This window comes from Labeo rohita, unplaced genomic scaffold (assembly GCF_022985175.1).
Source record: "Labeo rohita strain BAU-BD-2019 unplaced genomic scaffold, IGBB_LRoh.1.0 scaffold_907, whole genome shotgun sequence".
Classification (NCBI taxonomy): domain Eukaryota; kingdom Metazoa; phylum Chordata; class Actinopteri; order Cypriniformes; family Cyprinidae; genus Labeo; species Labeo rohita.
Window position 1 is genome coordinate 1 of NW_026129862.1, and position 13,664 is coordinate 13,664.

The following is a 13,664-nucleotide window of genomic DNA, read 5'->3' on the forward strand; positions in this document are numbered from 1 at the left end:
ATTTCACTCAAACTGTTTTAATGACCCTGACAACGAGTGCATTCAGCATTGGGGAAAAAATATGCATATTTTTACTCAAAAATAATATATTTATGGTGTGTTTCTTGTATATTTTGAAGACACCCTTAATTAATTTGTAATATACTTGTAATACAAACAAAGTACACTTTAATATCACTAATCAAGCATGCAATTAGCTTACAGCATGTACTTACTTAAAGTATACTAAGTATACTTGAAGTTGTTCCAATTTAGCACATAAAAGTACACTAAATACACTTACAGTTATTAAAAATTAGTTGTTCCAAAATCACTTCAGGGCTGTGCATATTTTTTTTTCACTAGGGATGCTGTTTTTTTCACCAGGGCTGTGCAGTTTTTTCACAATTGTCTGCTGGAAGCTTAACAGCACGCTTTCTCACGTACTGAAAATATTAACAAGATATTGTCAAATTGCTTACCAAGGTCATGTACCACCAGAAGCGGGTTCAAGGCATGATGTTGATGGTTGATGGAGCCAGACTTACAGAAGAGATATACGGGGAGTCAGTGTGACTGGACTAAGCACTCTGTCTATTGGTTATACATGTTATTTATTACAAGTTAAAGATAAAGCTTGGTCTTCATTTTACTTTCACTTTATAAGAATTTTAAAAATCATTATAATTCATAAAATCCTTCATAAAATTTTATTTGAATCATGTTTACATGGCATGTCTACAATATAAAGTATTGGTTCAGTTTTTCATAACGCAGTTTTTCTTCCTCAAACTTCCTCAGATAACAAGGCAATCCAATAATACTTCCCATAACCAATAAGACACCGTTGAAAACCCCTCTTTCATTGTTTCATTCAGGCACATTTCTGAGCAAATTAGAGGAAAACGAATTTTCTCGAAGCTCTTAATCAGCTGAACCAAATGATTCGCAAAATAATTCAGTTTCGAAGCGATCGAAACACCACACTCTGACGGCACCTGCTGGTCAAAATATTGTAAATGCAAAGAAAACTCAACCCAAACATGTTCAAAACGCCTTTTATAAACCAAATGCAAATGTTTTCATCAAAGTGTAGTCTATTCAGTGCAATCTACAAATAATTAAATGTCATGAAATATGAAGGTTATTTAAAACGTTGTTTTTTTTTTCTGTCCTTGTTTTGTGTATTATTATGTACGATACGCATTAAGTATTAAAATACATAAAATTTAGTTCATTGATTCGCCAGATCAGCGCCATCCAGCGGCGAACGTTCGGAATTTCGAAAAGTTTCGAAACCAAGGTTCGAAACAGTAGGACGCAACGAAGCCTCCTTTGTTGATACAGTCTCCGAACCACTGATTCAAAACAAAAGATTCATAAATGTTCCAAATCTCCGTGTAGTATTTTTCGAAAGTGCCAATCACAAAACTGCAGCTTAATCTGTTGTTTAATTATTTAAATCAGAATTATCAGAATTATTTAATACACAAAGACGATTTCTTTAATTGAAATGATTGTCTGAGTAAATGAACGTAAGTGTTTGTCGTATCTAGTAAAACCTTTTTAAACGTTTCTCTCCATTTTGTATTTAGGTTTTAAAGGATTAAACAGATTGACCTATATCATTTTAGTCACCACTAGCCACTACTAAATATATTGTAGAAACTTTAATTTTCTGTAGAGCTGCTTTGCAACGATTTGTATCGTGAAAAGCGCTATACAAATAAACTTGAAATGAACTGAATTGAATCTTGTCATGTCTACAAATGAATATTAATTATAATGTCTACATTATGATGTTTTAATTTTAGATAAATAAAACACACTTTATTGTAATCATTGTATTTTATTTTATTAATTGTAACATGAACTAAAATGAAAACAGTAACAAGAAGTAACAGTCAAATCACAGGAATTAGACTGTTCCAAGACCCAAACTCAATGAAAAGACACAAACTGGTATCAGCTGCAGTAAATATTAATAATGATCTGCTTTCGCCTCCCCTGGAAGATAAATATTCAGACTGGTGCTCTAGTTGGAAGCCATAGTCCTGTCGATCCAGGAGCGCAGTTGGGAGATGCGGGCGTAGACTACTGGATAACGGGTGTCACAAGTGCTGGTTCCCCAGGACACAGCGCCCACCAGAGTCCAGACCCCTGAACGCTCACACACCAGAGGACCACCAGAATCACCCTGTGGAAAACACACATTTAAGATTTAACAGCAGCAACGCTGATGCGTTAATGTGTTTGTCTTGATCGGTCTTCATGTACCATGCAAGATGATGATCCAGATCCTCCAGCACAAATCATGGCGTCAGTGATTCTGCTCTGACCCCAGATCTGTCTGCACACAACAGGACTTGTGATGGGGATTCCTGTTTGCTGCAGGATCATAGGACTAGCTAAAAATCATCAGAGAAAATCATCAGAAGGCTGTTCAGAGTCATGTAAGTAACACAACAATAATTCCTGCAGTTCATCTTTGTTTAACAGGTGACTTACTTGTGGTGGCAGTTTGGCCCCAGCCAGTGGTGAAGCAGCGGGTTCCAGGCAGGATGTTGATGGATGATGGAGCCAGACATACAGGAGAAATACGGGGAGTATATGTGACTGGAGAAGCAAGTTTCAATAACGCAATGTCATTGTTGGTAGGCGTGCTGCTGTAGAGCGGATGGGTGATGACCTGCACATACAGAAAACATGAATGAAAGTTTACTAGTGAAAGCTTTTTAAAAGATGATCTAAGATGCAGGCATTCTTCATTTATGTATTGTTTATAAAAAGCACTAATGCTTGGTCTCTAATTTTGTTATTCAACTCTGAGATCATTAATCTTCTTTACCTTGGAAACTAGTTTGACCTGGATGGGTTCAACATTGGAGCCACGATCATGCTCTCCAAGAATGACACGGTGGTAACCGACCCTAAGAAGAGAGATAAGGAAAAAATGAATGGTTAAAAGACACACAGAGAACTGACAGAGCATCTGTTTACCACTACTGCATGTGATGTTTGTCAAACTGAAGACTCTTACGCGACACGGCAGTGGGCAGCAGTGAGAACCCAGTTCTGGTTGATCAGGGATCCTCCGCAGAAGTGGAAACCATTGGGTAGCTGTTTCAAAGGTAAGAGCAAACATGATATTTTCTAGTTAAAACAAATCAGACAAATATGTGCAGTAAAAACAGTAAAGAGAGAAAAATTCACAGCTACCTGGAGAGAGACCTGCCAGGGCCAAGAACCAGAGATGGCATTCTGTCCGTTCACAATCCTGCTGCCGATCGTCTGTGGTTTAATTGCAGGCACTCCACAACCTGTTATTACAGAATGTAACACATTGTTCTTGAGATAAGAATGGGTCAGCAGGAAGTTCTTAACCCTTTGGTTGTGTTTGGATTCCTGTCAAACAATTGCTTTTAAATCTCTCATTATGCTATTATCACCAAATATTGCTTATAAATCTATCATTATGCTATATTATTTCATTTAGGATTCATTCTTTTTGTGTTTCTATATTTTCTTTCATTTAGGACTGGTTTTCTGTTTCTGTATGCATCTGTTTTAAATGTGAGGCAATCAGATGCAAATAAACTTTCAGATAAACTAGTCGATTAATCAGATGCAAAAACAGAAGTTGAAACCAGTCCTAAATGAAAGAAAACAAGTGTGAACACCACAGGTGTGACTTTTTGCAATTTTGTACAAAATAAAAGCATTTAAAAGCAAACTTCCTTATTAAACATTAAAGAACACTAGTGCTAGATACACAGTGCAAATTTTCATAATTTTTATCTCATATTGTGAAAATTATTCATAAAAAATACATTGGTGGGCACCTTCTCTCAGAAAAATGAGGCCCATGATTAATCAGATGCAAATAGAAACACAAAACCAGTACTAAATAAAGGAAAACAAGCTGACAAAAAGAATGAATCCAATCTTTAGTGATAATATAGCATAATAAGAGATTTATAAGCAGGTGTTTGGAGTCTGGTCATTTTTGACTGGGAACACCGCAAGTGTGACTAGGTGAAATAAAACCAACAAAGAATTACGAAAATTCTAAAAAAAAAAAAAAAAAAAAAAAAAAAAATCAGATTAGTACTTATACCCTGTGTGAACAAAGTCAAACAAAGTTTGGGTCCAATGTGATAATATTAACTAGTATTTTCGGGAAAAAGAACATCTTTTCCGGGTCAGTTTGACCCAAACACAACCAGAGGGTTAAGGTAGGTTTTGCATTTTCTGAATATATTTGCCAATCATTATTCCTGAAAATGTCTAAAGCAGACACTTACCCAGAGCAGAGGCCACCAGGGCAAGGCAGGTGATGGAGAAGATGATGAAGGTCATGATGTAGATGAGTGTGTGATGTGTCTCACTGATGTATCTGTAGGTGCTCTCTCTTGCTTTTATATCATTTGCAAATCAAAAATCCAAATCAGTCCATCCCATCAGCTCCAATGAGCTCATATCTGAGGAATGTTCAGATCTGTTATTGTTGGAGACTGTTTGCATCTTCATTGTCAAGAAAGGTGACTTGCGTGCAAAGAGGATGGACCTTCTTCATTCTTTGACCTTGAGAAGGTGTGTGTGGCTTCTGTCTTATTTCCTTGAGAAGCATCATATGTTCACTTCTGTCAGTGTATGTTATGAAATGTTTTTGATGGAAAACATTTTTGTTGTTGCTGTTGTCTATTGTGATCTTTCATTCATTCAAGTTAGTGATGCTGAGCAGGAAGAGAGTGCAATTGTGTAATTTTGTCACGCTGTGATTATATCAGTTATGAGGGCTGCGCTGAACTGAAACTAAAATTTCTAACATCAGTTTATAACATCACAAGCAGTTTAGATAAAACAAACAGTCAAACTTTTATAGAACATCTTATCATAGCAACTGGAAAGAGCTGGCATCAAGTTATTGTTTTCTCCCAACATAATTAGAGCAACGGCACTGAATTTCTGGTGTTATTTTGTAGAAAGAACTATAGTACAGTAAACTCTAGTTTTCTTAATTTTGTCACACTGTGATTATATCAGTTATGAGAGCTGTGCTGAACAGTCAAACTAGTTCTTATAAGAACTTATATTGTAGATCTTATTGTAGCCACAGAAAGGCATCAAGTCACTGTTTTCTCCCAACATAATTATTTATATATATTTTACTTTAACTGCACTTGTTAGTGTCACATGGATTTCTGGTGTTATTTTCTAGAAAGCACTATAGTAAGATAAACTATTTTTTCCCTTTTTTTTACTGATACAAAATTAAAATAAAATATTTTTTATTAATTTGCTTATTGTAAAAATAAATGTTTTAATCAGAATTAAGGCTGGAAAGCTACATTTTGTTTGTTTTGTTTAAAAATTATGCATGAGTGAATGCATAACAGTAGGTGAAATCAACGCTAGCTGTTTAGACTTTATTTTGATTTAATGTGATTTAACATTTATATTTATTGTGTACAATATAAAGCTTTGGGATGTATTTGTACACAATACTGGGAAGTCTTTTTCAAGGTTTCTCAAGAACAACAAAATGAAGTGAAGTACTTTACATAATCAATAGGTGAAAATTGATTTTCGATTAAAATTTCTTTTAATCAAACTTCTGAATATGATTCTTTGTTTAGAGGAAACTGCTTTCAAAACAGTTTTATATTTACAGCATCTCTCTCAGTTCTGTGAAGCATCAAAAACCAGCATGATTTTCCAGCTCATCCAGTTCTAAATGATAACATGGTTTGGTCAGGTTCTGATATAGATTTCTTGCCAAGATGACTAAACACAGTAACCAGAATTTTTGTACTTGATTTTTAAGTCATTGGACAGTAGATGTTTAATGAATGATATGTAGCCTGTCCTGAGGAGCATCCTTCAAATACAGTGTTAGCAGTCTGAATTTACAGCACTAAATAAGCAATAACATTTTGCACAATGGCTTTAGTTTACGTGACAGATTAATGAAAGACTTATGGAATATCAGTCATATTCTAACAGAGCAAGTCAAATATTCTAAGTGATGGTAGTTTGTACAGGTTATATACAGCTACTAAAACATGCAGTAAGTTTCTTTGGCTGCTGGTGAGTCAGACATTTGTGAAGAGACCACAGTAAACTTTCAAGGACTGAGGAAAAGGCAAAAAAAAAAAAAAAAAAAAAAAGGCAGCACACTCAGACTAAATAAAAAAGATGCAACATCATGTGATCAGAGGGTTTTTTAGGTTTAGGTCTGAAGTTCCTGTCAGTGTTTAAGTCTGAACATTAACCATAGCAAGTTTGGAGTCTTTAACCCTAAACCCTCTAGTGCTAGTTTAGTCTCATTTTCACCAGAATTGCCTCAGATCATCTTCAGATCATGCTGGCAAAGTTATGGAATTCAGGTAGATTAGACAAACCATTCACAGTGGTTTTCAAACCTGTCCTGGAGGCACCCCTGCCCTGCACATTTTGCATGTCTCCTTTATTGACACACCCAAATCAGGTAAAAAGACACACACCAATTTTGTTTTTAATAAACTAAAGTGTTGTGGAGATGTAGCCTCACGTCTATTTTGGTGTGGTCTTTGTCACATTTGTTTGCGTGTTATCAGAGCCATTTTTTACAGACTGCAGACTGCCGTGAGTTACAGTCACCTCAGATTCAAATAAAAGTGGTTTCAATCCTATAATCATCAATGCAGCTTTGGTATGATTTACACCTAAAATTTTCTAGGATGTTCAATGACAACAATGCAAGACAACCGTGATGGTCACATTGGTCTCTAATAAGCTTCTGGACAGTCTGTGTTTTTAAACTCACTAGTTTTTCTGGTCAGTAGCTTGTTATTGTATTACACTTGGCAAGAATGTAGCTTTAAAGATCTGCTTCTGTGAACTTCATGCATCTTATGCAATCCAGCTGAGCTACGTGTCTTTAAAAGTTGAGGATGATGATATAGTTTTGTGGGTATGAGGTACATTCCATTAGCTCCAATAACCTCATAGATAAGGAATGTTTAGATCTGTTATCGCTGGAGACTATTTGCGTCTTGATTTGCATCTTCATTGTCTTACATGCAAAGAGGGTGAATTCTCAATTCTTTGACCTGTCTATTTCCTTGAGAAACATCATACTTTCACTTTTTTATGTATGTTATGAAATGTGTTTGATGGAAAACATTTTGTTTTTTGTTTTTTTGTTTTTTGTTTTTTGCAGTTGCTATTGTCTGTTATGACATTCAGTCAAAGTCAGTGAAGCTGAACAGGAAGAGAGTAAAATTTTCAGTTATGACAGCTGCACTGAAGTGAAACCAGAAGTTCAGTTTATGACAGCACAAGCAGTTTAGATAAAACAAGCAAAGTATTTCTTATAGGACATCTTATCATAGCCACCGAAAAGAACTGGCATCAAGTCAACTGTTCCCCTTCAGGAACTCGAGCTACGTCGAAAACGCTATGGGAACGCCTCCAGCGTGACCACGCTCTGAAACATGTGTGCATACAGTCCAATGGAGAAGCGAGACATCACAGGCGGGGTGACGTAGAGACCAGGAGGCTTAAAAACACATGTGCATGCAGCCGGCAGCTTCTGTCTTTCAGCAAGCGCTCTGTGTGTGTGTGTACTTGTTTTTGCTACATAGTGGGGACCAAATGTCCCTACAAGGATAGTAAAACCTGAAATTTGCGGTCCCCACAATGTTAAAAAATGATTAAAAATAGTAAATCATGTTTATCTAAAAGTGTAACAATGCAAACATGTTTTCTGTGAGGGCTAGGTTTAGGGTTAGGGTTGGGTTAGGGGATAGACAATATCGTTTGGTCAGTATAAAGTCTATAGAAGTCTATGGAAAGTCCCCACAATTCACAAAAACAAACGTGTGTGTGTGTGTGTACTTGTTTTTGCTACATTGTGGGGACCAAATGTCCCCACAAGGATAGTAAAACCTGAAATTTTTGACATTGTGGGGACCGTTAAAAAATGATTAAAAATAGTAAATGATGTTTATCTGAAAGTGTAACGATGCAAACATGTTTTCTGTGAGGGTTAGGGTTGGGTTAGGGGATAGACAATATCGTTTGGTCAGTATAAAATCTATAGAAGTCTATGGAAAGTCCCCACAATTCACAAAAACAAACGTGTGTGTGTGTGTCACTCTGTTTTTTGTGCTAGTTCGCACAGCTTTTATTTGAGAGTGTCACTATGTCCTACAAAGCATTCTTACGAATATAAGCAGCGGCATTTAGACTGTGTGTTCCTCTCTGCCTGCGCTATTTCGGGTGGCGATACACACAATCTATTTGTTGTCTGTCTGGGAGCGAAGTATGGGAGTCAGTTCTCGAGGGAGCTGACTGCCCGCGTTTGCGTTCCCCGCGCTCAGCTCCCGCTTCTGCCGAGGCAGGGCGGCGGCTGTGATCGTGGGGATCGCATTTAGATCTACGGACGGGTTAGAGTCGTGTCCGCCCTATCTCTGTCTTTCTCCCTAGATCTAGCGCTCTCTCTCGGGGCTCGGAAGCCCGCGCTGCAGTTCTTCCCCCTCTGAGTGAGAGCTCGCGCTGCTGCGGTTATCTTTCTCCGAGATTGAGATGAGCTGATGCATTTTGTCCGTTTCTATGCTCTCGCTTTTAAAGAATAAATAAATAAATAACAGGAACGGGGATTGCGATTTATGTGTGGTTTTTAGCTGAGCTCAGTTTCTAGGGGGCGGGCTGTGTTCATTCATAAATGTGTTCAAAAAAAGAGAAAAAGAAAGCAAAAAAAAAAAAAAAAAAAAAATAAATAAATAAATAGGCACAGGAACAGTTTCATAACTGCTGGGTCTGATTCAGCTGTGTCCAATTTTTGGCCTGCTGTACATGGACCCCTGCAGTTGTTTCAAGACCAAGGGGTTTTCCCTGAGGGGAAAGCTGCTTTGCATGATCAAGGTCAGTGCCCGTGCCCGTGTGAGGGTTCTTGTCTCAGGGCCCAGTGCTGGGAGCTCCTTGTCGCCGCATATGCTAGCGATGGATGCATCTCTCACCGGTTGGGGGGTGGTCATGAGTGGCCACCCCGCCCGCGGTCTGTGGAGCGGTCACCATCCAGTTTGGCACTTCAGCTGCCTGGAGATGCTGGCCGTGTTTCAAGTACTGAAACACTTTCACCCAGACCTATGAGACTATGGTCCTGACTTTTATGGTCCAGGACCTCTGAGGGCAGGCCCTACTGGGGAAGGGCATGGTCCACCGCATTCTTTGGTGCCCGTCTCTCCTCTGTGCCCTCGGGAGATTAGCCTGCCAACCCTGCCGGTGCTCCAGGGCGCAGCGGTCTCCAGCAAGCCCACATCTCAGTCTTCCGCCCGGAAACGTAGCGGAGCTGGGGAGCTCGCCACCCCTGTGGGGGTCTCTACAGCAGCTAGTACAGCAGCTAGCAGCTCAAACAATACCAGAGGCCAGTCTCGAGAGACTGGTTCCCTTAGTAGATTATTTGGCAGCATGGAAACTGCTGCCAAATGTATCTGCTTGGGTCCTGCGCACCGTAGAGCGAGGCTATCGCATTCAATTTGGTGCTCCGCCGCCACTTTTCAACAGGGTCTTCCCACTCTGGTGGGCCCCAAGCAGGGTCTGGTAATGGAACAGGAAGTAGACACTCTCTTAAGGAAGGCCATCGAGGTGGTCCCTCCTCACGTCAGGGAGTCCTGGTTCTACAGCCGGTACTTCATTGTTCCGAAGAAGGAGGGGGAGGTTGTGTTCAGATCTGAAGAATGCATAACTCCACATATCCATCCTTCAACACAGGAAGTTCCTGAGGTTCGCTTTGGGGGCGAAGCGTACCAGTGTCGGGTTCTTCCGTCCAGCCTTGCACTCTCACCCCACACTTTCACCAAGTGTGTGGATGCTGCTCTGGCTCCTCTGGATTCCAGGGCATCCGCATACTGATCTATATCAGCGATTGTTGATAATAGATCATTTCAGAGCTTTGGGGGTTCGACATCGAGATGTCGTTCTTGCTCATATGAAAGTGTTGGGGTTGAGACTGAATGCCAAGAAAAGTGTGCTTTCTCCATTACAGAGAACCACTTATCTGGGCGTGGTGTGGGATTTGACCACGATGCAGGCACGTCTGTCACCTGCTCGGATTGAGTCAATCCTTACTGCAGTCGTGAGAGTGAGAAAAGGCCGGTCACTCACTGTAAAGCAGTTTCAACAACTGCTGGGTCTGATGGCAGCTGTGTCCAACGTGATACTTTTTGGCCTGCTGTACATGAGACCCCTACAGTGGTGGCTCAGGACCAAGTGGTTCTCCCCGAGGGAAAACCCGTTTCACACATCAAGGTCACGCGGTGATACCTACGTGCCTTGGACATGTGGAGGAAGTCTTGGTTCCAGTCTCAGGGCCCGGTGCTGGAAGCTCCTCCTTGCCGCGTAATGCTAGAGACGGATGCGTCCCTCACCGGTTTATGGAGCGGTCATGGACGGCCAGCCTGCCCACGGTCTGTGGAGTGACCGCCGTCTCACTTGGCATATCACTGCCTGGAGATGCTGGCTGTGTTTCAGGCTCTGAAACACTTCCTCCCAGACCTAAGAGACCGCCATGTGCTGGTCCGCACCGACAGCACAGCGGTGGTCTACTACATCAACCAACAGGGAGGTCTGCGTCACGCCCCTTGTACAAGCTGGCGCACCAGATCCTTGTGTGGTCCCAGGACAGACACCACTCACTGAGAGCAGTTTAAATTCCTGGGCATCTCAACTTGGAAGCAGACATCCTGCCGAGGCCTGGGGAATGGATGCTTCACCCAGAGGTGGTGAAGCAGATTTGGAGAGCGTTTGCCAGGGTCAGGTGGACCTCTTTGTGAGAGTTAGACATCGCAATGTCCCCTCTGGTGCTCTCTGACTCATCCAGCTCCACTGGGGCTGGATGCCATTAGCCTTTTTCACACTTCCGTGTTTCTGGCTTCCGGATTGGCGCTTGCAGGGTAAACGTTTTTCCGGTGACAGCAGCGGCCGTACTGAACAAGAGTAAGTTCGGGAATCAAAGTCTATTTTTACAAAATAGATACTATGATACTATGATATATACCGGTGTTTTACTCTAAAAATAGCAAACATTTATTCAAAAACTTTGTGTCAGCGTCTGGTCATCACAAATACTATGTTTATTTAATTATGAATGTTAGCACTTATAATACAGTACAGTTTTAAGTTTTGCCTTACTGTCTATTTGGTGCTGGCTGTGCATTATGACTCTTCACATCATTTTTTTTCGCGATTAATATTGTTATTATTATTATTATGAAAGTAATATTGTATTTTCTACTTGCTCTCCTTTGCATTATTAACTTTAGGGTGTAAATGTACGTTGCATAACGTGCTCAGGCATATACATAATAAAATAATATAATACTAAATAAGACATGACTCCGATTAATGGCTTTATTCCTTTTGGATCTGGATTACGTTGTTGTATTGAGTTTATGCATCATCCGGACTCAGAATTGTTTCATCTATTCTTGGGGAAATGTGCATTTGGATATAAACGCTGTCATAATTTACCATGATGTAGTGATTCGAGGGAAATGACTGAGTAAATTGAGAAAATATGCTTAAATATACCGGAGATGGAGAACAGAAACTATAGCTGGCGCTATGTTGCGCATGTATTATATTGACGAGTACCGGTCTGAGTGCCCATATAAATTACAAACAAGTAAAATGTTGTTTCTTTGTTGATTATATAACAACTTGGAAAGCAGACAAAAAAGAAAAGGTAAAAGGCATTATTTGAGACAAGAGCATATTAATATAATAGGCACAGACCTGTAGCGGAACTGACTTTACCCTGCACTGACGTCACTTCCGATTTTTGTGAAAAAGGCTAATGGTACAGACGTGGTTGAGGCTTCGTCCGTACGCCTTTCCCCAATTGCTCTGCTCCCAGGAGTTCTGGAGAGAGTGCGCCCTGAGGGAGCACACCTCATAGCTTCCGGTCTCTCAACTGAGGTTGTTGAGACCATCCTCCAATCCAGAGCTCCCTCCTCGAGGAAACTGTATGCTGACCTTTCACTTCATGGTGTGGAGACTGCCAGCAGGACTCAGTTAACTGCCCAGCTGGTACAGTGCTGGGGTTTCTGCAGGATCGGTTCTCCACATGGTTAGCCCACTCCACCCTGAAGGTCTACATGGCGGCTATTTCGGCCTACCACGCCCCTCTGGGTGGCTCCTCAGTGGGTAGGAACCCCCTCATTACACGTTTCCTCCACGGTGCGCTGAGGCCTAGGCCTCTGGCCAGGTGTAGCTTTGCTAAGTGTGGTCGGGATGCTATTTCATAACCTCGAGTTCTCTGACCCTCCCTTCTTGGTGGTCAAGGCTCTCTTCTCTTAAGTTGGCTTCAGAATGCTGTGAAATGTCCACCCTTTTGACTTTAAAGTTCTTTCCTGGACTTGTGCCACTCCTGGCTCTTTTTCTCTTGCCCTAGCTGTGCACTTCCACACTAGGCAGGGATTTGAAGTCTGGTGGCGTGGGCATCTCGTTCCCATAGCGTTTTCGACGCAGCTCAAGTTCCTGAAGGGGAACGTCTCAGGTTACGTATGTAACCATGGTTCCCCGAGGGAACGAGACGCTGCATCTCGGGCCATACTTCCGGCATCCCTGCAGCACTTGCTTCTCTATTCAGAAGCTGCCGGCTGCATGCACCGCACGTGCTTTTAAGCTTCCTGGTCTCTACGTCACCCCTCCCGTGACATCTCGCTTCTCCATTGGACTGTATGCACACGTGTTTCAGAGCGTGGTCACGCTGGAGGCGTTCCCATAGCGTTTTCAACGCAGCATCTCGTTCCCTCGGGGAACCATGGTTACATACGTAACCTGAGACGTTTTCTCTCAACATCTTTATTTAGCTATATTTTACTTTAACTGCACTCCTCTGCAACGTCACATGCATTTCTGGCATTATTTTCAAGAAAGCACTATAGAACAGTAAACTCTATTAAGCAATAAATGTTTTCTTATTTATTTTTTACTTATACAAAATTAAAATAATGTTTATTCATTTGCTTGTAATTTATTTATTATGACTTTGGAAAATTTATTTTTTACAGTTGCAGTTAAAAGTAATGCGAATGCATAGCAGAATTAAATGCTAAATGTTTAAACTTTATTTTGATTTAATGTGGTTTAACATTTGAATGTGTACAATATAAAGAGTTGGGGCATGTTTGTACACAGTTGTGACCCTGGACCACAAAACCAGTCATAAGGGTCAATTATTCGAAATTGAGCTTTATACATCATCTGAAAGGCGAATAAATAAGCTTTCCATTGATGTATGGTTTGTTAGGATAGAACACTATTTGGCCAAGATACAATTATTTCAATATATAGAATCTGAGGGTGCAAAAAAATCTAAATAATGAGAAAATCACCTTTAAAGTTGTCCAAATGAAGTAGTTAAAAATGCATATTACGAATCAAGTTTTGATATATTTACAGTAGGAATTTCACAAAATATTTTCATGGAACATGATCTTTACTTAATTTCCTAACGATTTTTGGCATAAAAAAAATAATAATAATTTTGACCAATACACTGTATTTTTGGCTATTGCTACAAATATACCCCAGCGACTTAAGACTGGTTTTGTGGTCCAGGGTCACAATTCTGGGAAACCTTTTTTAGGGTTTCTCAAGAATAACAAAATAGAACAAGTGAAGTCATTTACATC

General features: G+C 40.3%; 1 protein-coding gene across 1 annotated transcript; it reads right to left on the minus strand.

Annotated features, from left to right (window-relative positions):
• Positions 1-1,858: 1,858 nt before the first annotated feature.
• On the minus strand, positions 1,859-4,355 carry LOC127162359 (chymotrypsin-like protease CTRL-1). Its single transcript, XM_051105159.1, has 7 exons — positions 4,284-4,355; positions 3,199-3,299; positions 3,020-3,099; positions 2,828-2,909; positions 2,488-2,668; positions 2,257-2,387; positions 1,859-2,176 (listed from the first exon to the last, which is right to left on the minus strand). Exons 1-7 carry the CDS (start codon positions 4,336-4,338, stop codon positions 2,015-2,017), a joined length of 792 nt encoding a protein of 263 aa, XP_050961116.1. The 5' UTR covers positions 4,339-4,355; the 3' UTR covers positions 1,859-2,014.
• Positions 4,356-13,664: the final 9,309 nt, after the last annotated feature.